This window comes from Coregonus lavaretus (genome assembly GCF_964263955.1).
Source record: "Coregonus lavaretus genome assembly, chromosome: 36".
Classification (NCBI taxonomy): domain Eukaryota; kingdom Metazoa; phylum Chordata; class Actinopteri; order Salmoniformes; family Salmonidae; genus Coregonus; species Coregonus lavaretus.
In genome coordinates, this window is record NC_140023.1 from 13619444 (window position 1) to 13646675 (window position 27232).

The following is a 27232-nucleotide window of genomic DNA, read 5'->3' on the forward strand; positions in this document are numbered from 1 at the left end:
GGGAAAAACAGTTAGCTGGCTAGCTACTCAACCAAAAAGAAAGTTATCGGTTTGGGTACAAAGGCAATGCTTGTATTTCTGAAATACCTTTTTCTCAAACGCACTCTTAGTTAATGTTCAAGTGGCACGAACGTGAGTACTGTATGTAGCTGCACGCTTGAAAGTTGTTTACATGCTAGCATGGTCAGCTAACCATGTTGTTATGTTAGCCCAATACCACACAGCTGACTTCGAACTGTCAAAGATGGAGAGTTTACTTGTCAAAGAGAGTCCACTGTTGTTACCACTCAACAAGGAGAAAACTGTCTATGATGGATTTATCACGGTTCAGGTGGGACAAATATTTATGGTTTCGCTAGGTACTTGCGCTACAGTCAAGCCAAGATAATGTTGTATCTTTGACATCAATTGTAGTGTTGTTGGCTGTGTAGTAGTCGCGCGCATGTGTCGATTCTTGGACAGTCAACTGTTTATGTAGAAGTTGCCAGAAGAACAAACCACTTTCTTGACAGATCTCATGGTAATATGTATGGTTTGAACATGATCAGATGGCCTACTTTATCTACTTTTGTTGCTATTTTATTTTAGGAGAGAGACTTCAGAATAAGAATACTGCTTCCACCAGATCATCAACTTAAACTGGCTAAGTACAAGTCCCCTGTATTCTATTTGTGTGTGTGTGTGTGTGTGTGTGTGTGTGTGTGTGTGTGTGTGTGTGTGTGTGTGTGTGTGTGTGTCAGAGAAAGACAGACACAAGGAATTGTCTGTCAATCTGTCTCTCTGTTTGTCCATCTGTTTCTTGCTTTCTCTCTCTACATGCACAGAGACAGACTTACGCAGAGGAATGGTGGTGTCAAACTTAATGATACATGTTGCTTGCCCTCTTAGATACCCTGAATGAATTATATATCACTCTAGTCCCCTGGATCAAATGGAATCAATGATTTATTACATATCATTCTGCATTGCAGGCTTCACTGCTGCTGGCAGCTGAAACAGCTATTGTGTGCATATGGGCACATAGTAAAACAGGTAAGAAAAAAAATGGGGCAATCCACACCAACACTTTAATAACTCTAATCAATTGAGAGGCCAAATAATTTCAGATGAAGATGTTTTCAAGGATAGGTAGACTGGACTGCTTAGTGGACTGTATGTTCACTTATGCATTCCATCACTTGCTGTGTTTGACTCGCTTGTTTAAAAAAATATTTTCCACTGCATAATTAACATTGCCTTGGAAATGTCCCTATTTGTTATGTGGTCACCTCTGGGTTATTGGGATTAGATTTATATTTTACCCCAGGCTGTAAAGTTCATTATTTTCACAGGCTTTAAGCTATCATTAATTATTAAACCTAGTGGCAGGCTCCATTAATCAAAACATTGGCCTTGATTTGAACAGCTACTAAGTTGGTTTGAAAGAAGACACTACAGTAACACTTCATTTTCCAGCTAATCAGAGATATCTCTCATTGTTTTGTCTTTTCACAGAGATTACATCACTCTCCTGATCTAGTCAGCTTTGTTCTGGAGCTGAAGACTATCCTGGTAAGAGCATCAGTTTTTACCTCTCAGATTGATTTTGGCATATTCCTTGATGCCATAATAATACATACAGTAAAATAATACTGTACTAAAATGCTGGCGATTGAATGTAAACAGAAAGTGTTCTGTGTTCCAGGAAGTGGCCCTCAAGAGCAGGCCGGATTGTCGCTCCATCCCCCCTCCACAGTACTACTCTCAGCTCATCATGGAGATGGAGGACCTGGGATGGGATAAGTATGTACTGGAGCAAGTAGGGATAGGGCCAGGAGCTTTACCACTTGACCTGACTTGGAAAAACTCTGGTCATAGAGTATAACCTACAACTATGACCTGCAGTATTTCCTGTTGAGTTCTATTATACCAGCCAGTGACTAACTATTACCCTGTAGCTACCCTACCATCAGGCTAACCCCATAAAATAAAGGCTTAGGACAATATTATACCACATTAATAACTGACTGATAATTACATCCTTATTTTTTGTTATTGAGTTATAGTTAAAGCCAGATCCCATTTAATGACACTGCCTAGCTATGTGTCAGCCAGGGCCAATACCATCTTCTCTTTGTGACTAGTGATGCATCTCAGCTACCATTTAGCTCGGCTACTCATTTTCCACTTTCCCTATTAATGACCACAGCTGCAATTATGATATTAGCAAATGCAAATTGGTCTAATTGAAGACCCTACTCTTAGGTTTAATGGGGGGGATGTTGAAGTTATGTGGAAATGAGGTGAACGTCATTTCAATGCTGTATTACCTTTAGAGGCATTACGCAGCAGGCCTATCTCAATGCACTCGAGATTCGTTTAGCGTCTTAATTGGCAGTGGCATTAATAGCCTGGGATTTTCACTTGTTCACTCATTTTGTCCGCTGATTGGTGCAGGTAAGAGAGGCTTGCGTTGAGCCTGGTCATTTGAATGGGCTTGAGACTGCCTTGAGAAGTCATGAGTTAGTGAATGAGAATACAGAGTCAAGTATCTCCACTCCAGCCCCCTCTATGGCCAAAACACATTCTTTGTTGGGCATCATTAAATAGACACAACTTTATTCCATATTCACCACTCTTTGGGGCATATCAACTTTTTTTTTTGTCTGTGTCTGTTTGAAGTAAGAGGTGTGTGAATGTGTTGTTGCGTTCACCTTTGTGTATTGCTCTTCAATCTGCCTTTAGGTTTCCCTAAAACCGTATACCACGTGTCAATCTCATTCCACGGAGGGCCGAGTGTCTGCGGGTTTTCGCTGCTCCCTTGTTCTTGATTGATGAATTAAGGTCGCTAATTAGTAAAGAACTCCCCTCACCTGGTTGTATAGGTCTTAATTGAAAGGGAAAAAATCTAAAACCCACAGACACTAGGCCCTCCATGGAAGGAGTTTGACACCCCAGCCGTATACTTTGCCTTTACCCCAAATGGCCATTCATCCATTGTAATCGATATAGGTGTCACATCTTCCTAACTTGGAGTAGTCTGCTATGGCTTCATTCAATCTCCAGCCTCCCTCCAGGATAGCTACACCAGAGACGTGTCCTATACCTCCATAGTCTATCCAAACATAAAGTTGCCTACTTACTGGTGAAATAGCCTGCAAGTGGACTTACAGTGCCTTCGGAAAGTATTCAGACCGCTAGATTTTTTTCCACGTTTTGTTACGTTACAGCCTTACTCTAAAATGGATTAAATAAAACTTGATTGGAGTCCACCTGTGGTAAATTCAATTGATTGGACATGATTTGGAGAGTCACACACCTGTCTATATAAGGTCCCACAGTTGACAGTGCATGTCAGAGCAAAAACCAAGCCATGAGGTCGAAGGCATTGTCCGTAGAGCTCCGAGACAGGATTGTGTCGAGGCACAGATCTGGGGAAGGGTACCAAAAAAATTCTGCAGCACTGAATGTCCCCAAGAACACAGTGGCCACCATCATTCTTAAATGGAAGAAGTTTGGAACCACCAAGACTCTTCCTAGAGCTGGCCGCCCGGCCAAACTGAGCAATCAGCGAAGGGCCTTGGTCAGGGAGGTGACAAAGAACCTGATAGTCACTCTGACAGACCTCTAGAGTTCCTCTGTGGAGATGGGAGAACCTTCCAGAAGGACAACCATCTCTGCATCACTCCAGCAATCAGGCCTTTATGGTAGAGTGGCCAGACGGAAGCCACTCCTCAGTAAAAGGCACATGACAGCCCGCTTGGAGTTTGCCAAAAGGGACCTAAAGACTGTCAGACCATGAGAAACAAGATTCTCTGGTCTGATGAAACCAAGATTGAACTCTTTGGCCTGAATGCCAAGCGTCACGACTGGAAGAAACCTGGCATCATCCCTACGGTGAAGCATGGTGGTGGCAGCATCATGCTGTGTGGATGTTTTTCAGCGGCAGGGACTGGGAGACTAGTCAGGATTGAGGCAAAGATGAACAGAGCAAAGTACAGAGAGATCCTTGATGAAAACCTGCTCCAGAGCGCTCAGGACCTCAGACTGGGTCGAAGGTTCACCTTCCAACAGGACAACGACCCTCAGCACACAGCCAAGACAATGCAGGAGTGGCTTCGGGACAAGTCTCTGAATGTCCTTGAGTGGCACAGCCAGAGCCCGGACTTGAACCCGATCGAACATTTCTGGAGAGACCTGAAAATAGCTGTGCAGCTACGCTCCCCATCCAACCTGACAGAGCTTGAGAGGATCTGCAGCGAAGAATGAGAAACTCCCCAAATACAGGTGTACCAAGCTTGTAGCATCACACCCAAGAAGACTCAATGCTGTAATCGCTGCCAAAGGTGCTTCAACAAAATACTGAGTAAAGGGTCTGAATACTTATGTAAATGTAATATTTCAATTTTATTTAAAATTATAAATTAGCAAAAATGTATACAAACCTGTTTTTGCTTCGTCATTATGGGGTATTGTGTGTAGATTTAATGAGGGGAAAAAACAATTTAATCAATTTTAGAAATAGACTGTAACGTAACAATGTGAAAAAAGTGAAGGGGTCTGAATAGGCACTGTAATTGTGAGAGTAGAATTTTACATGACTCTCTGGCTTTCTACACAGATCTCATACTTTTCATACCGATAGCTGGAGCACCACAGTTCTCATCATTACTTTAACAAATTACTATTTCACCACTGTGTACAGCTAGCTCAATCCATATACTGCTCACTCAGACACACGTATCATCTGTTCCTGTTTTCTAAGCAGCTCTGTTCCTGTAGTTGCAATTGTACTGCTATCATCAGTCTTCACAGTGGGGCATCACACTGTCACGCTGTGTCCATCACGCCAAGTGCCAGCCAGCCCCTGCTATTGTGGGGCCGGAGGCCCCGCGTGAATGCAGAGTAGAGGAGATAGGACTGTGATGCAAGAATGGAGCTGTGATACTGATATGCAGATATTTATTTGGATAGATTGTCACTGCAATGAAATGGAATGAGGGAAGGGGGAAAAGAGGGAGATGAATTGAGTGAGTGAAAAATGTGTGTGTATGTTACTAGATTAAAGGAGAGTGGGGTGCTGTGTTGGATCCCGGTGTGTGTGTTTGAGAATGTTGGCACTCATTTCTGTGTTTGTTTTTGTCAGTTTTACGATCATCCTAGTTGCGTCCGTCAGATCGCTGCCCTGCTCCATGCCTTCAGAAGTTGCAGTGAACACACTGACCACCACTCCCCCCTGACACATCACATAAATCCCCAGCAGAAATATGACCATGTCAGCCACAGCAGAGTGCCGTTACTGCACTGGAAAACTAGGAGGAAGTTGCCCCCCGAGTCTAGAAACTGATCTAGGGTCAGTTTGACATTTCCTCCGCTAATGGTTAACGTTAGAATTTGGGAAAGGTAAGCTGGTCCTAGAGCTGTACCTACGGGGGATTTCTACCTGGTGCTGTAAATCAGGGGAGGTCTGAGGCAGAACAGGGACTGTGCTAATGTAGACGTCTTACTGCCTCTCTGTGGGTATGATTAATGGGCTATGATGGGAGCAACCTGCTTTCCCTCTTCTAAACACCTCTGACTCTGTCTGTGTGTGAGGATGCATCACCTCTTTATGCAGTATGTGTCTGACCAGACTGACCAATGTCTGTGTTCCCAGGCTGGTGTCCATTGACACAGAGTTCCGCACACTGAGACTGAGGGCTGAGGACTCCTCAGGACGACAGCACGTCGTCACCGTCAAATTGAAGCCCAAGGTAAGAGAACACGCACACACTATGCAGGCTAATATTCACACACATGTACACTTACACCTAACTAACTAAAGCCTGAAGTGAGAACACATACATTGTAACAGTCAATGAAAAAACCCAAGTCATACTCTTATACAGTACGTTCAAATATCCATCTTGTGTTAAAAGACAGTACTTCTCTGAGCAGTCCCATATCTAGGGCAAACATAGTTTGGTGAAGTCTGTGTGAGAGGTTCCAACATGCTGTGAGATGGGAGTGTAGAGATATCCACTTTAGATACACAGTTGCATGAATCAACCCTCCAGAACCGGAGGAGAGGAGTGAGATAAGACCATGTGGGCATAACTAGTAGAAATGCATCTCATTGGTCCTCTTAAAATTATTAAGAAGGGCATGGAGGAGGTAGAACATCTAGATCAGTTTGAGCACAGACCGTGCCTACATCTTGGTTGTCGATAGCCGGCATATCACTCTTTCCATGCCTTCCTGCCCCCACTTATCTCTGGGTGTAGCAGGGTGGCAGTGCTGGGTTAGGGAGTGCTGAGCAGGGTGGCCACATGGCAGGTTGGTGGTAGCTGGCCCAGATGATATCCAGAGGAGGTGGTTGGTTTCACCCTGTGCACACCTGCCTGTGTGCCCACCTGTCTGCCCCCATCGCTGGGTAAAAATAGCCTGGATTCCCCCTGTGACCCAGCTGCCTCGCCCGCCCCTCTCCCCTACCCAGGTCACCACACACAGACACAGTCAGAGGGTGGAAGGTAGGGGTTGGCATGCAGAGATAGGGGGGCAGGGAAAGAGTGATATGGGGAGAGAAATTAAGAAAGAGATGTTAAGGAAAGGGTGTGGGTTAACTTTAATGACTTGAGATGTGAAATAAACAGAAAATGGCAAAAACTACTTTACCAGTAGGCAATAGCCTATTTAGTGTACAATAAGTATTGGTAAAAGTCAAGTACCCAGGGACATTCATATGTATGTTGGCCAACTCTAGGGTGTAAAGGCAAGTTTCCCTCCTATTCACAGCACCCTGTAGAGGCCCCAGAGTGCTCCGCAGACCTACCTGTTCCACTGGCCATGACCTGGACACCACAGGTACTGTACACACAAACACAACAAACTGCTTCAGTCCAACTGTCTCACATTCATACATGGGGCTGGGAATTTCCAGGGACCTCCGGCATATAATAATGGCGCCGGAGGGGATGGCTGCCGTTTTTATGGGCTCTTAACCAACCATGCTATTTTGTTAGTTTTTTCGCATTGTTTGTAACTTATTTTGTACATAATGTTACTGCTACTGTCTCTTATGAATGAAAAGAGCTTCTGGACATCAGAACAGCAATTACTCACCTTGAACTGGACTAATCATTTTTCTTAAATGAGTCAGACGAGAGGGATTTGCTCCAGACACCCGACAGGGCCCTCATCCCCGTCATTCGCAAGAGAAAGAGACGGAGATATCGCGGAAGGAGATCGGGGTGCCTGGCAAGGAGCCGGCGACCAGTGGCTAATCTGCCTTTGCCATCGGTACTATTGGCCAATGTACAATCGCTGGAAAATAAAGTGGATGAACTACAAGCACGTATATCCTACCAACTGGACATTAAAAACTAATATCTTATGTTTCACTGAGTCGTGGCTGAACGACGACATGAATAACATACAGCTGGCAGGTTATACACTGTATCGGCAGGATAGAACATTGTTCTAGCATTGTTGGTTAAGGGCTTGTAAGTAAGCATTTCACTGTAAGGTCTACACCTGTTGTATTCGGCGCATGTGACAAATAAGTTGATTTGATACGATATTATCACGATACTTAAGTGCCGATTCTATATGTATTGTGATTCGGTACTGGGATTTTATTGCGATTTGATATTCCAAACATATTGCTCACTATGTCTGCTGCAGAGAGACAAGAGAGCCATGAGAAAACAAGTGTTGATCAGAATAAAAGTGCTGAAAACATTTTGGCTCACTGTTTAAAAAGAAGATTGAGAACAAGCTATAGGATGAAAAATACCGGAGTTTTAGCACAAGTACAGCCGACTAGCACTAGCTGACGCAACCTAACAACAAACACATAGTCAAAAATAATATTGCGATATGTAACTATTGATTTTTTAAATTAATTTTTTCTTCACTACTTATATACACTAACAAACACTTTGTCGCTATTCACACACTTGCTGTATTTCTCAGTACAACCTTTAAAGGATTCCCTTTTAACTCCTATTTTATCACAGTCGGTAATATTGAGCCTTAGATACTGACAGCTGTTCTCTTTCTATGTGCTGGGTGTGTCTCTCTACGTGTGTGTGTGTGTGTGTGTGGTACATGGCAGCCTTACAGAGAAGACGAGCTAAGTACAGGGCTGCCGTATGGAGCCTGTCTGCCTGCTGGGCAGCTGATGGATCTCTCCTGTGCTGCCAGAGGACTGTGTGTGTGTGTGTGTTGTGGGGGAAGGGCTTGTCTGTCGGCTGTCCTGACATGTTCATTTGAATGAGTAATTATTGCCTGCTCTGTTGCAGGGCCAAGATGTGCCACACTGTGTTTGTGTGAAAGAATGAGAGGGACAGAGAGACACTGTAGTTTGTGTGCACATTAGAGAGGAAGAACAAGACAATGCGTAATATATTCTCAGTTTATTAGGTACACCCATTCCCGTTCGAATAGTTCACTCCTACAGACAGTGAGTCACGTGGCCGTGGCTTGCTATTTAAAGCAGGCAGACGGGCATCGAGGCATTCAGTTACTGTTCGATTGAACGTTAGAATGGGCAAAACGAGTGACTTTGTGCGTGGTATGATCGTCGGTGCCAGGCGTGCCGGTTCCAGTATCTCAGAAACGGACGGCCTCCTGGGCTTTTCACTCATGATAGTGTCTAGGGTTTACAGAGAATGGTGCGACATACAAAAAAACATCCAGTCAGTGGCAGTACTGTGGGCGAAAACAGCTCTTTGATGAGAGGCCGAAGGACAATGGCAAGAATCGTGCAAGCTAACAGGCGGGCCACAAACGGGCAAATAACGGCGCAGTACAACAGTGGTGTGCAGAATGGCATCTCGGAACGAACAACTCGTCGGTCCTTGTCACGGATGGGCTATTGCAGCAGACGACCACACCGGGCTCCAGGGGGCACGCGAGCACCAACACTGGACATTTGAGGATTGGAAAAACATCGCCTTGTCCGACGAATCCCGGTTCCTGTTGCGTCATGCTGATGGCAGTCAGGAATTGGCGTAAGCAGCATGAGTACATGGCCCCATCCTGCCTGGTGTCAACAGTACAGTTTGGTGGCAGTGGTGTAATGGTGTGGGCAATGTTTTCCTGGGACACGTTAGGTCCCTTGATACCAATTGAGCGACGTATTCCTGACCCGAAGAATTCAGGCTGTTGTGGAGGCAAAGGGGGTCCGACCCGGCACTAGATGGGTGTACCTAATAAACATGCAGTAATACATACCTGTTTTGTGTCGTTTAAAAGCAGTGTGTGGTGATTGATGTCTGTATGAGATTGTGGCTGGGCAGGACCATTGGTGGGCACCAGACCCACCACTGCAGGTGTGGCACAGCATGAACAACCTCTGCCAGCAGTCTGTGTGTTTGTGAGTCCGTGCGTGTACACCCGTATGTACCGGACCTACAGTAATAAATGATTAGAGCACGGGGTTAGAATCCTATCTGTCATCAGCCAGGAGAAGAGAGCCCAGGCAGATGTATCACAGTTCCCTCAATGTCTACACAAGTCACCATTATAAAGTCTTTAGGTGTATCCATTCATACGCCGTTACTCCATTTGAACCCCGCTAGATGATTGCTTTTATTAGCAGTGTTTAAGTATGTACAGTTAGACTCCCATTTCCTCAGGAGTTAAGCATGTAGTGAGGATAGATCTGTTTTTACTCAGTGCTAGATGAAGAGGCCTAATTGAGGCACTCAAGGAGCACTGAGCGGATCTTAGCTTTCCACAGACACACACTCTTACATCCTGCCACTCAAATCCAGCAGGAATTCAATTACCAAGCCCCCTTTTACTGGGTCCACTGTATTTCTATGGAGCCATAACCATAATCACGCCACTGGCATTAATTGGCCAGTAATTGCGGAGTCTCTGCACCTGTGCGATGCTAAATTGTGTGCACTGTGCTGGCACAATGACCCATAATTTTTGGTTCATTTCGCTCTTCTTTTTTTTTCTCTCTCACTTATGTCGGATTTCCCTTTGGTGTGTTGTGGTGGTGCGGGACAGAGCTAGTCTAATAAAATTATTTTTTTGAAGGGAATTTGATTTGTTGAGCCTGTGCCTGCATTAAATGCTAAATAAAGAGTAGAATATATAATGTGATACTATCTCATGGTAGTCTATAATCCGGTATTTCATCTTCACCTCACTAATCTAGGCAAAAATATTTCCCTAACCGTTAGATGGCTTAGTTGGTTTAAGTTATAATTGTGGTAGTTTTAATACAGAGAACATTATAAAGGCTACATGGTCTCTCCAAGGTCAGACCTATAGATGCCAATTTTTCTGCAAATCATTACCATTTAATTTACATAGGCATAATGATACAGTGCCTTCAGAAAGTATTCACATCCCTTTACTTTTTCCACATTTTGTGTTACAGCATGAATTTAAGATTGATTAAACTGAGATGTTTGTCACTGGCCTACACACAATATCAAAGTGGAATTTTGTTTTTTTTAATTTTTACAAATTAATTAAAGATGAAATGTCTTGAGTCAGTGAGTATTCAACCCCTTTGTTATGGCAAGCCTAAATAAGTTCAGGACTAAACATTTTAAAGACTGAGCTATAATTGCTGACAAAGGAGATTTTAACATGTATTGACTCAGGGGGTTGAATACTTATCTAATCAAGATATATTAGTTTTTATTTTTCATAAATATTTTACAAATGTTAGAATTTTTCTTCCACTTTGACATTTAGAGTATTCTATGTCAATAAAAAAATAAAATAAAAAAAATAATCTATTTTAATCCCACTTTGTAACAACAAAATCTGGAAAAAGTGGTGTGAATACTTTCTGAAGGCACTGTATTAATTCATTCTTGTTTTTCTCAATTAAGACTTTCTTTATTCAAAAGTATCCACCAACACATTTGAACTCTGGTTTAGGTTGTCATACCTGTTGTGTTCTGTTCCCCACAGAGTTCTCTGGGCCATGTTCACACTCAGTTCCTGCTGCTTCTAGAGTCTCTGGCCGAGTTTTGGGCGGTTCTAGATGAGATCGATGAAAAGACCTGGGTTCTAGAGCCAGAGAAACCCAGCAGAGCCGACACCATGAGGAGGATCGCCATCGGTAACACACACAGACATGCTCACACTCAGGCAGATACACAAACTCACTAAATAGAGACCTCTATAGGCCATAATTAATCCTCATGCACACTGAACTAAACAGACCTCTACTACTATTACCTACAGTACCAGTCAAAAGTTTGGACACACCTACTCATTCAAGGGTTTTTCTTTATTTGTACTATTTTCTACATTGTAGAATAATAGTGAAGATATCAAAACTATCAAATAACACATATGGAATCATGTAGTCTGGATAAGAGCGTCTGCTAAATGACTTAAATGTACATGTAGTAACCAAAAAAGTGTTAAACAAATCAAAATGTATTTTATATTTGAGATTCTTCAAATAGCCACCCTTTGCCTTGATGACAGCTTTGCACACTCTTGGCATTCTCTCTACCAGCTTCACCTGGAATGCTTTTCCAACAGTCTTGAAGGAGGTCCCACATATGCTGAGCACTTTTTGGCTGCTTTTCCTTCACTCTGCCGTCCGACTCATCCCAAACCATCTCAATTGGGTTGAGGTCGGGGGATTGTGGAGGCCAGGTCATCTGATGCAGCACTCCATTACTCTCCTTCTTGGTAAAATAGCCCTTACACAGCCTGGAGGTGTGTTGGGTCATTGTCCTGTTGAAAAACAAATGATAGTCCCACTAAGCCCAAACCAAATGGGATGGCGTATCGCTGCAGAATGCTGTTGTAGCCATGCTGGTTAAGTGTGCCTTTAATTCTAAATAAATCACAGACAGTGTCACCAGCAAAGCACCCCCACACCATAACACCTCCTCCTCCATGCTTTACGGTGGGAACTATACATGCGGAGATCATCCGTTCAAAAATCTCCCATTTGGACTCCAGACCAAAGGACAAATTTCCACCGATCTAATGTCCATTGCTCGTGTTTCTTGGCCCATGCAGGTCTATTCTTCTTATTGGTGTCCTTTAGTAGTGGTTTCTTTGCAACAATTTGACCATGAAGGCCTGATTCACACAGTCCCCTCTGAACAGTTGATGTTGAGCTGTGTCTGTGACTTGAACTCTGTGAAGCATTTATTTGGGCTGCAATTTCTGAGGCTAGTAACTCTAATGAACTTACCTCTGCAGCAGAGGAAACTCTGGGTTTCCATTCCTGTGGCGATCCTCATGAGTGCCAGTTTCATCATAGCGCTTGATGGTTTTTGCGACTGGACTTGTAGAAACTTTCGAAGTTCTTGAAATGTTCCGTATTAACTGACCTTCATGTCTTAAAGTAATGCCATAATATGGACTTGGTCTTTTACCAAATATAGCTATCTTCTGTATACCCCCCCTACCTTGTCACAGCACAACTGATTGGCTCAAATGCATTAAGAAGGAAAGAAATTCCACAAATTAACTTTTAAGAAGGCACACCTGTTAATTGAAATGCATTCCAGGTGACTACCTCATGAAGCTGGTTGAGAGAATGCCAAGAGTGTGCAAAGCTGTCATCAAGGCAAAGGTTGCCTATATATTTTGATTTTTGGTTACTAAATGATTCCATATATGTTATTTCATAGTTTTGATGTCTTCACTATTATTCTACAATGTAGAAAATAGTAAAAATAAGGAAAAACCCTTGAATGAGTAGGCGTGCCCAAACTTTTGACTGGTACTGTATAAACATTCACTTCTATCATTGTTTCCTCTGTGTTGTGGTCATCTATTCCTTGTCCCCAAACACTGATTGACTATGTCTCTAGCAAATAACGTGTCCATAAAAGTGGAAGTTGACACGCGACACCCAAAGATGTTGCCAGAGTGCTGCCTGCTCGGAGCAGAGCATGGTAGGTAAAATACTATACTTATGGTGTGTTCATAAAAAATAAATAATGGATTATAAATATGAAATGTGTACCCTGGATTAAATGATGGCACACTTGCCGTGTAGAATTGTTCTTTTTTATGCATCCTCCTTTCAGTCTATTAACTGATCAGACTCAATTTGATAACGCAGTATTGAGGAAACCTGGTTTCCACCTTCCCTTATTCTATCATATCTGTGATCACAGACAAAGGAAATATGTATTATTTTTTGGGGCGCATTCTGGGGAATGTTGACTACCCAACATAAAGTTTTTACAACATAATCAGGCTTTTGATTTGGTACAAGTAGGAGCGGACCAACCAAGGTCGAGTTTGTTCTATTTAAGTCCCAACAATTGTTGCCAATTGTTTCTTTAAATCCAAGGTCATGCTTGGTCAACAGTGCCACACAGAACTCATTGTCGGTTGCCTAGCAATGCTATTAAACACACACACTCCTGTCGCCAAGACTGAGGCAGGCAGCGACCCTCAAATAGATGGGGTCACGCAGAAATATTGCTTTTTGCATTTAAGAATAACAAACAACAGAATGCAATGATGGCTGTACACAAAGACGAGGCTCATGGGGTGGAACGGACAAGAGCAGAGCGTTTATGTCGAAGTTATTGGAATATTTCCTCTTTGCCTGACTCTGTCATCAAATATGAAGAGCTGTTTGTAAGAGCCTGTGTGCTGCATCCAGGAAAACAATTGACATCACCCCCAATTAGATTTGGGGTGATGTTTTCTGAAATGCACCAAACATATATTACACAACACTTGCAGGGGGATTTATCTCTAAACCTCTCTTTTTACAATGTCCATTTTGAATTCACTACTTAATTGTGTTGGTTATTTTCCCCTGCAGCGGTAACACCTTTGAGGAACAAACTGAATGCCAACATGCATTTATGGTAAGTTAGGTAGTCAGTTAGGATAAACAGTCTATTTATCGGTATATGTTCCATATAATGTGATTTCCTGATATACAGTATATTGTGTTTGTAACATTCTAAATGAACAGTATTTTATGCCATTTCAATGTGATAGCCTCGGTCGTCAACATTTCCTAGCAGGGAGAGAAATAACGGACATATTGGTCATAATTGTAAACTCCTCTTCCCTCCGTCTCTCCCTCATTTGCATGTGTTTAATTAGTGTGTGAAGGAGCTGTTTTGTGTCTTTCAGGAACCTGGACTGCAGCATCTTGCAGAACCTCCGGGATGTTTTGGAGATAGAATTCCCATCACCTGCCACCCACGAAAAATCTGTATGTTGCATTTCCCTGTTTCAAACACCAAGCCCTCACAATTACCTCTGCCGAGCAATCGTGTGTGTGAGGGTGTAGATATATCTTTTTATTTCTGTTATTCTTTCTTATGTTTGCTGGAGGTGGGTATGCAGCCCCTTTAATTGGGTTGTTTACAGATAAGATCATTAGAATAACAAAGATGGCAGAATCCTCGGCACTATCGAGATCGCTTTAATCACACCCCATTTATCTTTTTTTTTGCCGCCGGATGGGTTGAAAGGGCGCCGTGTTTATCCACTGTCGCCACGGTGATTAATGCCTCAGCATCATTAACATTCCGAAGAGCAAAGTTTACTTTACCAGATGTTGAAATTGTACCTGCCATCCTCTTTTTAATGGATCGCTTGGAGAGGAAAAGGGCTTCTCGTTACATGAAAAGCAATATGCAAACAGAGAGGAAGGGGGACACTGGTAGAAAGAGAGGGAGGTGTAGCGGGATAGAGGAGAGGTACTATTAATTGTTTGTCTTGTAGAGTTTCAGTGTGGAGTGTGGGATCTGTTACGCCTACCGTCTGGAGTCGGCCATTCCTGATCAGGTGTGCAACGACCCTCGCTGCGGACAACCCTTCCACCAGGCCTGTCTGTACGAGGTAAGGGACACGCACACAACTATCCTACCAAATCAGTAGGCATGTCTGTTTTACAAAAGAACACTACACACAATATCCACGATGAGACATGCATGAATTTAAAATAATTTGTAATAAATTCATACAAAAATAGGATGCGAAAGTAAAAAAGCATCAAAAATTCGATTAGGGTGTTTGGATTCTTTGCATTTCTCAAATCTTGCCACTACAGGCACAAGAATCGGTCCATTTCAATGTAGTGTTTAGTTTTACTAGTTCTTGTTCGGTCTCTCCAGTGGTTGCGTGGACTACCTTCCAGTCGCCAGAGCTTCAACATAGTGTTTGGAGAGTGTCCCTACTGCAGCAAGGTATTTCAAGCCGCCATATAGCATTATTAATACTCACTCTACAGTCCATGTCCTTCGTAAGGTCATATAGTCTTCATAGAATGCGTCATTCATAAAGTTAAAAAAGGTAATATAGAGCCCTGTTCATGCACAATGAGTACATTGAATACAGCAGGTCAAATTTATTAGAGTGGAGGTACCATGTCCTTGGTTGGTATAGTATTATACAACAGTCACGCATATAATCCACACACTGTAAGCCTATAGAAAATCCCCAAAGGTTCAGTTGCAAATCACAATTAAGTCACAATCAAGTTTTGTTAGTTTTTGGTAATTGATACAGCGAGCCTGTTTTGACATTTGCAAATAACAATATAGTCCATGTTAAAAGTGACACTTGTTTTGTTGTTTACAGCCCATCACAGTGAAGATGTCCACCCAGAAACCCTGAGAGCTGACTGGAGCCTGGGCATAGAGCTCTATGGTTTAACATGAGCCTCAGCAAATCCACTCACATCTCATGTACAATACATCTAATGTGTTGCGTGTCACTCATGTCATGACACTAGAGCGAACTGTAGTAAGAGTTGGGGATGATACAAACCTAAAATAGGAAACAAAAAACAGCTCAAAGAGAGTAGCAGGGAAACAGAGCACCAAGTCATCATTCAGGACCATCAGTCAGAGTGAATAGAAAGGCCAGGGACAGGAATAAGATGACCACTAAGGCACTGCAGTACAGTGTGACATCACAGCCACTCTTCTGTTTGGGAGAAGGCTCTGCTCTCTGGTTGTGGTCTTTGTAGCCATATTCCTCCCACTCACCACGGTCATATATGAGGTTGGGATTTTCCCAGTGGTCAGATTCTGGGGGATCGTGCTTCTGACTCTTACCCCCACACTGGTGATCATGGTCGTGGTTGAAGTTCTCCGAACCATCCTCTTTGTACAGATGTTTTTCCCAGTCTGTCTGACTGTTGTCCTCCCAATGGTCATTATGTGTTTGACCCAATTTGCTTTTTGTAGGGGTTGTACTTTCTCTGGGGTAGGACCGTCTATGGTTGACTTGTGGTCTTGAGGTCACAGCAACTATTTTCCTGACGCGATGTTTGGTTTGTGTTGATGTTTTCTGTTAGGGGATAATTCACACATTTGCTCGGGTTTCTGCCATTGACCTGAACTCTTGTAACAGCCATTAGATGTTTTTATAATGTGAAAATAATTTTCTAAAAAGGGCAATAAAAAATATTATGTTGCGATATTTATTTAGGGTTTGAACTTGACCTTGCTTAGATAAAACATATTAATTATCACTTGGGCGTCAAAGTAAAGTTGCTGGTCATTTTGTCCATTCTTGTAAAACCAGTTTAACAGCATTATAGTAACATGCTGTGAATCCTGTCAATATTACACTACAAGCAGGATTTAGTGCCTTGGCCTAACCACCTGTTCTGGCTGGGGCTTGGAAATGGGTGGTCCTCTGATGTATTGAGATGGCACAGGTCTGGGTCTCTCCATCTCTTCTTCTTCTTCGTTCTCCTCATCCTCCTCATATACAGGCTTTGGTTTGGAGGAGCCTCTAGCTCGGCCTGCTTTCTGTGGGGAAAGGACACAGGAAGACCGGGTTGAGACATTTCACGTGAAGCTAGCATGCACTAGTTTATGACAATAACATACTCCTCATCAATCTGGACATTTCACTAACACCTTACCCCCTGTTCTGACTGGGGCATGGATGTGGGTGGTCCCCTAATGTAGCGAGATGGTACAGGTTTGGGTCTCCCCTCTTTATCAATCTCCATCTTTTCTTCGTCACTGTCATCCTCCACATATACAGGCTTTGGTTTAGAGGACCCTCTAGTTGCAGGTTTAGCCCTGCCCGCTTTCTGTGGGGAAAGGATACAGGAGGAAGTATTTCATGTGACGCTAACGAACAACTGTATGAAAACACTTTTCCTCCTGTTGTCAACACTTTAGAATAAAGGGCATTTCCCCATGTGTGTCAACAACTGTACATTCTAATACATTTATTTTGGGTCATATTGTACTAAAACCAGTTGCAACCAGTTTAGTAGTAAAGTTTAGTGAATCCCGTTTATAGCCAATACCTTTACCCCCTGTTCAGACTGGAGCTTGGATATAGGTGGTCCTCTGTAGCGAGACGGCACAGGTTTGGGCCTCTCTTCATCCAACTCCATCTTCTCATCCTCTTCTTTCTCACTCTCCTCATCCTCCACAACTACAGGCTTTGGTTTGGAGGAGCCTCTCGCTCGGCCTGCTTTCTGTGGGGAAAGGACACAGGATGACAGGGTGAGGGACTTAGTAAGAGGCTGTTTCTGGTAGTAGAAACTTGCTTGAGTCTCCATTGAAGATGCTTTTAGACCAGGAGTAGGCTGAATCTGGGCCGGAGAAGGCTACCTACTGTGTTGAAGACTAAGCATTGCTCACTGAATTATTAATTTCAGTCTTTAAATGATGATTCCGGAGTCCGTACGGGAGTTGCAGCGATGGGACAAGACTGTAACTACCAATTGGATATCACGAAATTGAGGAGAGAAAGTGGGGGAAAATAAATAAATGATGATACCGAGGAGTAGGACAGACACTGAAAGCAGCCTTTCCATAGACCGTCATTTAATCTCTTTCCAAACCTCCAAAAATGGACTTCTGTTTGACTACAGCCCAGCAGTTCAGCATGGAGATAAGAGAGGAGAGAGAAAGAGAGGGAGAAAAATAGTATAATTATGGCTGCTGATCCTCTGCCCTAGTAAAGTGTGTGTAAAGTGTGTGTCATCAATCACCTCAAATTGGGCTGTTTTGGCCATCTGCGGGTCAAGTTAGTTGCCATTGGGAGCTCAAGTGATTCCGATAAATTCCAGAAAATCACCACCTCTCCGCTCCAGAGCCTCTTGAGGGGGACGAGGTGTGCCTCCGTGGGGGTCAGGGGCAAGTTGACCCCCTTTACTGCGGTCAAGATTCCCCGCCAGGCATTTAGAGAAGAAAATGTGATTCTCCTCTCTACACCGCTATGTAGAGTGCCAGAGCGAGAGAGATGACATATTTGGTACAGTTAGATGTCCAATTGAAATGCACATATTTCATGTGAAATACTTTCTGCAGTGTTCGTGTGCTCGTGTGTGTGTGTTGTAAATAAAGATCGGCATTTGTATAGGATCTGTGGCTGAGGCTGTCATCAGTGTGTGTAAATCTCCCACACTGCACTGGGGCTCCCGACAGACCCACACACAAACACCTCACTCCTCTCCCAGAGGGTTATAAATCAGAGTATAAACAATGCACATTAAGTGAGTCTAGCCATCTGGTCTCCGTTACACTTCTCTGACCTGCACTTTACCCTCTCCAGCTATATTAGATGCACTATATATATATATATATATATACAGTGGGGGAAAAAAGTATTTAGTCAGCCACCAATTGTGCAAGTTCTCCCACTTAAAAAGATGAGAGAGGCCTGTAATTTTCATCATAGGTACATGTCAACTATGACAGACAAAATGAGAAAAAAAAATCCAGAAAATTTTGTAGGATTTTTTATGAATTTATTTGCAAATTATGGTGGAAAATAAGTATTTGGTCAATAACAAAAGTTTCTCAAAACTTTGTTATATACCCTTTGTTGGCAATGACACAGGTCAAACGTTTTCTGTAAGTCTTCACAAGGTTTTCACACACTGTTGCTGGTATTTTGGCCCATTCCTCCATGCAGATCTCTAGAGCAGTGATGTTTTGGGGCTGTCGCTGGGCAACACGGACTTTCAACTCCCTCCAAAGATTTTCTATGGGGTTGAGATCTGGAGAATGCCTAGGCCACTCCAGGACCTTGAAATGCTTCTTACGAAGCCACTCCTTCGTTGCCCGGGAGGTGTGTTTGGGATCATTGTCATGCTAAAAGACCCAGCCACGTTTCATCTTCAATGCCCTTGCTGATGGAAGGAGGTTTTCACTCAAAATATCACGATACATGGCCCCATTCATTCTTTCCTTTACACGGATCAGTCGTCCTGGTCCCTTTGCAGAAAAACAGCCCCAAAGCATGAAGTTTCCACCCCCATGCTTCACAGTAGGTATGGTGTTCTTTGGATGCAACTCAGCATTCTTTGTCCTCCAAACACGATGAGTTGAGTTTTTACCAAAAAGTTATATTTTGGTTTCATCTGACCATATGACATTCTCCCAATCCTCTTCTGGATCATCCAAATGCACTCTAGCAAACTTCAGACGGGCCTGGACATGTACTGGCTTAAGCAGGGGGACACGTCTGGCAATGCAGGATTTGAGTCCCTGGCGGAGTAGTGTGTTACTGATGGTAGGCTTTGTTACTTTGGTCCCAGCTCTCTGCAGGTCATTCACTAGGTCCCCCCGTGTGGTTCTGGGATTTTTGCTCACCGTTCTTGTGATCATTTTGACCCCACGGGGTGAGATCTTGCGTGGAGCCCCAGATCGAGGGAGATTATCAGTGGTCTTGTATGTCTTCCATTTCCTAATAATTGCTCCCACAGTTGATTTCTTCAAACCAAGCTGCTTACCTATTGCAGATTCAGTCTTCCCAGCCTGGTGCAGGTCTACAATTTTGTTTCTGGTGTCCTTTGACAGCTCTTTGGTCTTGGCCATAGTGGAGTTTGGAGTGTGACTGTTTGAGGTTGTGGACAGGTGTCTTTTATACTGATAACAAGTTCAAACAGGTGCCATTAATACAGGTAACGAGTGGAGGACAGAGGAGCCTCTTAAAGAAGAAGTTACAGGTCTGTGAGAGCCAGAAATCTTGCTTGTTTGTAGGTGACCAAATACTTATTTTCCAACAATTTGCAAATAAATTCATTAAAAATCCTACAATGTGATTTTCTGGAGAAAAAAAATCTCAATTTGTCTGTCATAGTTGACGTGTACCTATGATGAAAATGACAGGCCTCTCTCATCTTTTTAAGTGGGAGAACTTGCACAATTGGTGGCTGACTAAATACTTTTTTTCCCCCACTGTGTGTGTGTATATATATATATATATATATATATATACGCAACATGTAAAGTGTTGGCCTCATGTATCATGAGCTGAAATTAAAGATCCCAGAAATGTTCCATACGCACAAAAAGCTTATTTCTCTCAAATTGTGTACACACATTTGTTTACATCCCTGTTAGTGAGCATTTCTCCTTTGCCAAGACAATCCATCCACTTGACAGGTGTGGCATATCAAGAAGCTGATGACACAGGTGCACATTGTGATTAAATCGTCTGGGGGAAGGAGGGTATTGCCCACCCATGGCTGCGCACCTGCCCAGTCATGTGAAATCCATAGATTAGGGCCTTATGAATTTATTCCAATTGACTGATTTCCTTCTATGAACTGTAACTCAGTAAAATCTTTAATTGTTGCATTTATATTTTTGTTCAGTGTATATATACAGTCGTGGTCAAAGGTTTTGAGAATGACACAAGTATTGGTCTTCACAAAGTTTGCTGCTTCAGTGTTTTTAGATATTTTTGTCAGATGTTACTATGGTATACTGAAGTATAATTACAAGCATTCCATAAGTGTCAAAGGCTTTTATTGACAATTACATTAAGTTTATGCAAAGAGTCAATATTTGCAGTGTTGACCCTTCTTTTTCAAGACCTCTGCAATCCGCCCTGGCATGCTGTCAATTAACTTCTGGGCAACATCCTGACTGATGGCAGCCCATTCTTGCATAATCAATGCTTGGAGTTTGTCAGAATTTGTGGGTTTTTGTTTGTCCTCCCACCTCTTGAGGATTGACCACAAGTTCTCAATGGGATTAAGATCTGGGGAGTTTCCTGGCCATGGACCCAAAATGTCGATGTTTTGTTCCCCGAGCCACTTAGTTATCACTTTTGCCTTATGGCAAGGTGCTCCGTCATGCTGGAAAAGGCATTGGTCGTCACCAAACTGTTCTTGGATGGTTGGGAGAAGTTGCTCTCGGAGGATGTGTTGGTACCATTCTTTATTCATGGCTGTGTTCTTAGGCAAAATTGTGAGTGAGCCCACTCCCTTGGCTGAGAAGCAACCCCACACATGAATGGTCTCAGGATGCTTTACTGTTGGCATGACACAGGACTGATGGTAGAGCTCCCCTTGTCTTCTCCGGACAAGCTTTTTTCCAGATGCCCCCAAACAATCGGAAAGGGGATTCATCAGAGAAAATGACTTTACCCCAGTCCTCAGCAGTCCAATCCCTGTACCTTTTGAAGAATATCAGTATGTCCCTGATGTTTTTCCTGGAGAGAAGTGGCTTCCTTGCTGCCCTTCTTGACACCAGGCCATCCTCAAAGTCTTCGCCTCACTGTGCGTGCAGATGCACTCACACCTGCCTGCTGCCATTCCTGAGAAAGCTCTGCACTGGTGGTGCCCCGATCCCACAGCTGAATCAACTTTAGGAGACGGTCCTGGTGCTTGCTGGACTTTCTTGGGCGCCCTGAAGCCTTCTTCACAACAATTTAACCTCGCTCCTTAAAGTTCTTGATGATCCGATAAATGGTTGATTTAGGTGCAATCTTACTAGCAGCAATATCCTTGCCTGTGAAGCCCTTTTTGTGCAAAGCAATGATGACGGCACGTGTTTCCTTGCAGGTAACCATGGTTAACAGAGGAAGAACAATGATTTCAAGCACCACCCTCCTTTTAAAGCTTCCAGTCTGTTATTCTAACTCAATCAGCATGACAGAGTGATCTCCAGCCTTGTCCTCGTCAACACTTTCACCTGTGTTAACGAGATAATCACTGACATGATGTCAGCTGGTACTTTTGTGGAAGGGCTGAAATGCAGTGGACATTTTTTGGGGGGATTAAGTTCATTTTCATGGCAAAGAGGGACTTTGCAATTCATCTGATCACTCTTCATAACATTCTGGAGTATATGCAAATTGCCATCATAAAAACTGAGGCAGCAGACTTTGAAAATTAATATGTGTGTCGTTCTCAAAACTTTTCACCACGACTGTACACTATATATACACACAGAAGTATGTGGACACCCCTTCAGATTAGTGGATTCAGCTAATTCAGCCACACCCGTTGCTGACATGTATATAAAAATCGAGCAAACAACCATGCAATCTCCATAGACAAACATTGGCAGTAGAATGGCCTTACTTAAGAGCTCAGTGACTTTCAACGTGCCACCGTCATAGGATGCCACCTTTCCAACAAGTAAGTTTGTCATTTCAGCCCTGCTACCGTCAACCGTAAGTACTGTTATTGTAAAGTGGAAACATCTAGGAGCAACAACGGCTCAGCAGCGAAATGGTAGGACACACAAGCTCACAGAACGGGACCGCCGAGTGCTAAAGTGCGTATCGCGTAACAATAGTCTGTCCTCGGTTGCAACACTCACTACCGAGTTCCAAACTGCCTGTGGAAGCAATGTCAGCACAAGACCTGTTCATCGGGAGCTTCACGAAATGGGTTTCCATGGCCGATCATCCGCACACAAGCCTAAGATCACCATGCGCAATGCCAAGCGACGGCTATAGTGGTGTAAAGCTCGCAGCCATTGGATTCTGGGGCAGTGGAAATGCATTCTCTGGAGTGATGAATCATGCTTCACCATCTGGCAGTCCGACGGACAAATCTGGGTTTGGCAGATGCCAGGAGAACGCTACCTGCCCGAATGCATACTGCCAACTGTAAAGTTTGGTGGAGGAGGAATAATGGTCTGGGGCTGTTTTTCATGGTTCATGCTATGCCCCTTAGTCCCAGTGAAGGGAAATCTTAATGCTACAGCATACAATGACATTCTAGACAATTCTGTGCTTCCAACTTTGTGGCAACAGTTTGGGGAAGGCCCTTTCCTGTTTCAGCATGACAATGCCCCTGTGCACAAAGCGAGGTCCATACAGAAATGGCTTGTCGAGATCAGTGTGGAAGAACTTGACTGGCCTGCACAGAGCCCTGACTTCAACCCCGTCAAACACCTTTGGGATGAATTGGAATGCCGACTGCGAGTCAGGCCTAATCGCCCAACATCAGTGCCTGACCTCAGTAATGCTCTTGTGGCTGAATGGAAGCAAGTCCCCGCAGCAATGTTCCAACATCTAGTGGAAAGCCTTCCCAGAAGAGTGGATGCTGTTATAGCAGCAAAGGGGGGACCAACTCCATATTAATGCCCATGATTTTAGAATGAGATGTTCGACAAGCAGGTGTCCACATACCTTTGGTCACGTAATGTATCCATCTCTGTTAGGTCCTAATACTTCACTTCGTGTATGTTTGCAAGCTGTTTTTCAATATTTTAGTTAACTATGCCGTATTGTCTATTGACCATAGACTACGGCTACGTTTAGACAGGCAGACAAAATCTCATTTTTTGGGGCTGCCTGTGTAAACGCAGCCTACTTAGCCTACATTTGGGAGTAGATATTTTTGTGTGTGATTGACTGACGGATTGATTAATAGGTCTACATTAGTGGTCCCCAATAGGCTGCCCGCGGGGTGATTTTATTTGGCTCCCCATGTTTTCTGGGAAAGGTAATCTCTTAGGTACTCTCACCTTGCCCGTGGCTGGACAATCAGACCCTCTGGTGGAGGAACCCCCTGACACCGCTCCTCGTGGCCCAGACAGGTCCAGCCTTTCCTGGCCTCCGCGCGGTCTTGGTGCCCCTTCAGAGAGCAGCTCTCTCAGCCTCTTGTAGTCTGGACGTTCCTTATACTCCAGAGCTTTGACACTGAGCAGGAAAAAGGCCAACTCATCTGAGAGAGGGAGGGGAAGAGGGACAAGAGCGAGAGAATGAGCAATAGTCCCCCTCAGACTTATCTGTGATGTTTTATAAACACTGGCTATGTCCCATGTGATCTGCGTGTTTCAGTACACAGAGACCTTCACCCCTTACTGCAACTAACATGTCCTGCTACCTAGAGTGTACCCACACACATTGTATATGAGTGTGTATCACACTCATATCCAATAGGGTTGATGCATGTCCTGGGCCTTATCTGTGGCGGCCAGCCGGGCCCTGCCTCTGGAGGAGGTGCAGAGAATCAGCCCAGTCAGTCACCACCATACATCACATAGCCCTCACCTCACAGAGACGTGACCTCTCTTTACAGGACCAGCGATAACAACACCCGAGTCTCAAAGACCTCTCTGGGATGGATGCTGGAGTTGTGGGAACATATTTTTAGGAGTAAAAAAAAAAAAAGATGTTTCATTCCCACCTGGGACAAAGTGGTGTGACTCTGGAGTCTGACTACTGGACTCTGACTCTGGACAAGTACTGACTGGTACTGAGGCCCTCTCACTCACCTGTGCAAGCTCCACCCACAGACAGCTGCTGCACCGAGCCAGGTAGATTAGCTATGAGTCTGGAAAGAGAGACAGCGAAACAGGCATGAAATAGAGGGGGAGAGAGAAACAAGGGTTTAACTTAACGTCTAAGCCTTTGGGGCAAAACAGACATAAGGAATATGGTTTTGAAGTGTCTGTCCTATATCTAAGAGATACAGTACATGACCAAAAGTATGTGGACAGCTGCTTGTCGAACATCTCATTCTAAAATCATGGGCATTAATATGGAGATGGTCCCCCCTTTGCTGCTATAACAGCCTCCACTCTTCTGGGAAGGCTTTCCACTAGATGTTGGAACATTGCTGCGGGGTCTTGCTTCCATTCAGCCACAAGAGCATTAGGTGAGGTCGGGCACTGATGTTGGGCGATGAGGCCTGGCTTGCAGTCTGCATTCCAATTCATCCCAAAGGTGTTAGATGGGGTTGAGGTTATCGATCTCGACAAACCATTTCTGTCTGGATCTCGCTTTGTGCATGGGGGCATGGTCATGCTGAAACAGAAACTGGCCTTCCCCAAACTGTTGCCACAAAGTTGGAAGCACAGAATCGTCTAGAATGTTATTGTATGCTGTAGAGTTAAGATTTCCCTTCACTGGAACTAAGGGGCCTAGCCCGAACCCTGAAAAACAGCCCCAGACCATTATTCTTCCTCCACCAAACTTTACAGTTGGCACTATGCATTTGGGCAGGTAGCGTTTTCCTGGCATCCGCCAAACCAATATTCGTCCACCAGACTGACAGACGATGAAGCGTGATTCATCACCCCAGAGAACGCGTTTCCACTGCTCCAGAGCCCAATGGCGCGAACTTGGCATTGTGCATGGTGATCTTAGGCTTGTGTGCGGCTGCTCGGCCATGGAAACCCATTTCATGAAGCTCCCGACAAACAGTTATTCTGCTGACGTTGCTTCCAGAGGCAGTTTGGAACTCTGTAGTGAGTGTTGCAACCAAGGACAGAACATTTTCACGCGCTATGCGCTTCAGCACTCGGCAGTCCCATTCTGTGAGCTTGTGTGGCCTACCACTTCGCGGCTGAGCCGTTGTTGGTCCTAGACGTTGCTACTTCAACAAGAACAGCACTTACAGTTGACCAGGGCAGCTCTAGCAGGGCAGAAATTTCACGAACTGACTTGTTGGAAAGGTGGCATCCTATGACGGTGCCACATTGAAAGTCACGGTCTATGGAGATTGCATGGCTGTGTGCTCGATTTTGATAGACCTTTCCACATACTTTGTGTGTGTGTGTGTGTGTGTGTGTGTGTGTGTGTGTGTGTGTGTGTGTGTGTGTGTGTGTGTGTGTGTGTATATATATATATATATATATATATACATACATACATACATACATACATACATACATACATACATACATACATACATACATACACACACACACACACACACATATACAGTGGGGAAAAAAAGTATTTAGTCAGCCACCAATTGTGCAAGTTCTCCAATTTAAAAAGATGAGAGAGGCCTGTAATTTTCATCATAGGTACACGTCAACTATGACAGACAAATTGAGAGAAAAAAATCCAGAAAATCACATTGTAGGATTTTTTATGAATTTATTTGCAAATTATGGTGGAAAATAAGTATTTGGTCAATAACAAAAGTCATAGGTACACTTCAACTGTGAGAGACAGAATCTAAAACAAAAATCCAGAAAATCACATTGTATGATTTTTAAGTAATTAATTTGCATTTTATTGCATGACATAAGTATTTGATCACCTACCAACCAGTAAGAATTCCGGCTCTCACAGACCTGTTAGTTTTTCTTTAAGAAGCCCTCCTGTTCTCCACTCATTATCTGTATTAACTGCACCTGTTTGAACTCGTTACCTGTATAAAAGACACCTGTCCACACACTCAAACAGACTCCAACCTCTTCACAATGGCCAAGACCAGAGAGCTGTGTAAGGACATCAGGGATAAAATTGTAGACCTGCACAAGGCTGGGATGGGCTACAGGACAATAGGCAAGCAGCTTGGTGAGAAGGCAACAACTGTTGGCGCAATTATTAGAAAATGGAAGAAGTTCAAGATGACGGTCAATCACTGTCGGTCTGGGGCTCCATGCAAGATCTCACCTCGTGGGGCATCAATGATCATGAGGAAGGTGAGGGATCAGCCCAGAACTACACGGCAGGACCTGGTCAATGACCTGAAGAGAGCTAGGACCACAGTCTCAAAGAAAACCATTAGTAACACACTACGCCGTCATGGATTAAAATCCTGCAGCGCGCGCAAGGTCCCCCTGCTCAAGCCAGCGCATGTCCAGGCCCGTCTGAAGTTTGCCAATGACCATCTGGATGATCCAGAGGAGGAATGGGAGAAGGTCATGTGGTCTGATGAGACAAAAATATAGCTTTTTTTTTTACAACCCCAAGAACACCATCCCAACCGTGAAGCATGGAGGTGGAAACATCATTCTTTGGGGATGCTTTTCTGCAAAGGGGACAGGACGACTGCACCGTATTGAGGGGAGGATGGATTAGGCCATGTATCGCGAGATCTTGGCCAACAACCTCCTTCCCTCAGTAAGAGCATTGAAGATGGGTCGTGGCTGGGTCTTCCAGCATGACAACGACCCGAAACACACAGCCAGGGCAACTAAGGAGTGGCTCCGTAAGAAGCATCAAGGTCCTGGAGTGGCCTAGCCAGTCTCCAGACATGAACCCAATAGAAAATCTTTGGAGGGAGCTGAATGTCCGTATTGCCCAGCGACAGCCCCGAAACCTGAAGGATCTGGAGAAGGTCTGTATGGAGGAGTGAGCCAAAATCCCTGCTGCAGTGTGT

At 43.9% G+C, this 27232-nt stretch overlaps 2 protein-coding genes across 5 annotated transcripts in view; one reads left to right on the forward strand and one right to left on the reverse strand.

Moving 5' to 3' along the window:
* On the forward strand, nucleotides 1-18281 carry fancl (FA complementation group L). Of its 2 annotated transcripts, XM_084153402.1 has the most exons (15): nucleotides 1-132; nucleotides 210-331; nucleotides 589-647; nucleotides 972-1032; nucleotides 1495-1551; nucleotides 1685-1782; nucleotides 5636-5732; nucleotides 6754-6822; nucleotides 10903-11053; nucleotides 12777-12860; nucleotides 13748-13793; nucleotides 14068-14149; nucleotides 14665-14781; nucleotides 15057-15128; nucleotides 15523-18281. In XM_084153402.1, the coding sequence occupies exons 1-15, from the start codon at nucleotides 114-116 to the stop codon at nucleotides 15556-15558; spliced, it is 1170 nt and encodes a 389-aa protein (XP_084009528.1). In that variant the 5' UTR covers nucleotides 1-113; the 3' UTR covers nucleotides 15559-18281. The 2 variants fall into 2 exon arrangements, with proteins under 2 accessions (XP_084009528.1, XP_084009527.1); XM_084153401.1 differs by having other exon boundaries at nucleotides 1-331.
* Nucleotides 14862-27232, reverse strand: part of vrk2 (VRK serine/threonine kinase 2) — a gene marked incomplete at its 3' end in the record, with an annotated part of 26204 nt that continues 13833 nt past the window's right edge. Inside the window, exons 10-16 of one of the 3 annotated variants that reach the window (XM_084153395.1) lie at nucleotides 24387-24445; nucleotides 23634-23833; nucleotides 17216-17389; nucleotides 16820-16993; nucleotides 16554-16703; nucleotides 16002-16236; nucleotides 14862-15711 (exon numbers count right to left, since the gene is read on the reverse strand). In XM_084153395.1, the coding sequence (XP_084009521.1) occupies nucleotides 15665-15711; nucleotides 16002-16236; nucleotides 16554-16703; nucleotides 16820-16993; nucleotides 17216-17389; nucleotides 23634-23833; nucleotides 24387-24445 (1039 nt within the window). Of the gene's footprint in view, nucleotides 15712-15771; nucleotides 16237-16553; nucleotides 16704-16819; nucleotides 16994-17215; nucleotides 17390-23633; nucleotides 23834-24386; nucleotides 24446-27232 lie in introns of those variants that run through there. The other 2 variants (XM_084153394.1, XM_084153393.1) reach the window with 2 other exon arrangements.

Coding starts and splice junctions, on each gene's coding strand:
- fancl (XM_084153401.1), top strand. CDS start 173: ATGCTAGCATGGTCAGCTAACCATGTTGTTATGTTAGCCCAATACCAC. Junction 1,552..1,684: donor TGGAGCTGAAGACTATCCTG/GTAAGAGCATCA, acceptor TCTGTGTTCCAG/GAAGTGGCCCTCAAGAGCAG. Junction 12,861..13,747: donor CCTGCTCGGAGCAGAGCATG/GTAGGTAAAATA, acceptor TTTCCCCTGCAG/CGGTAACACCTTTGAGGAAC.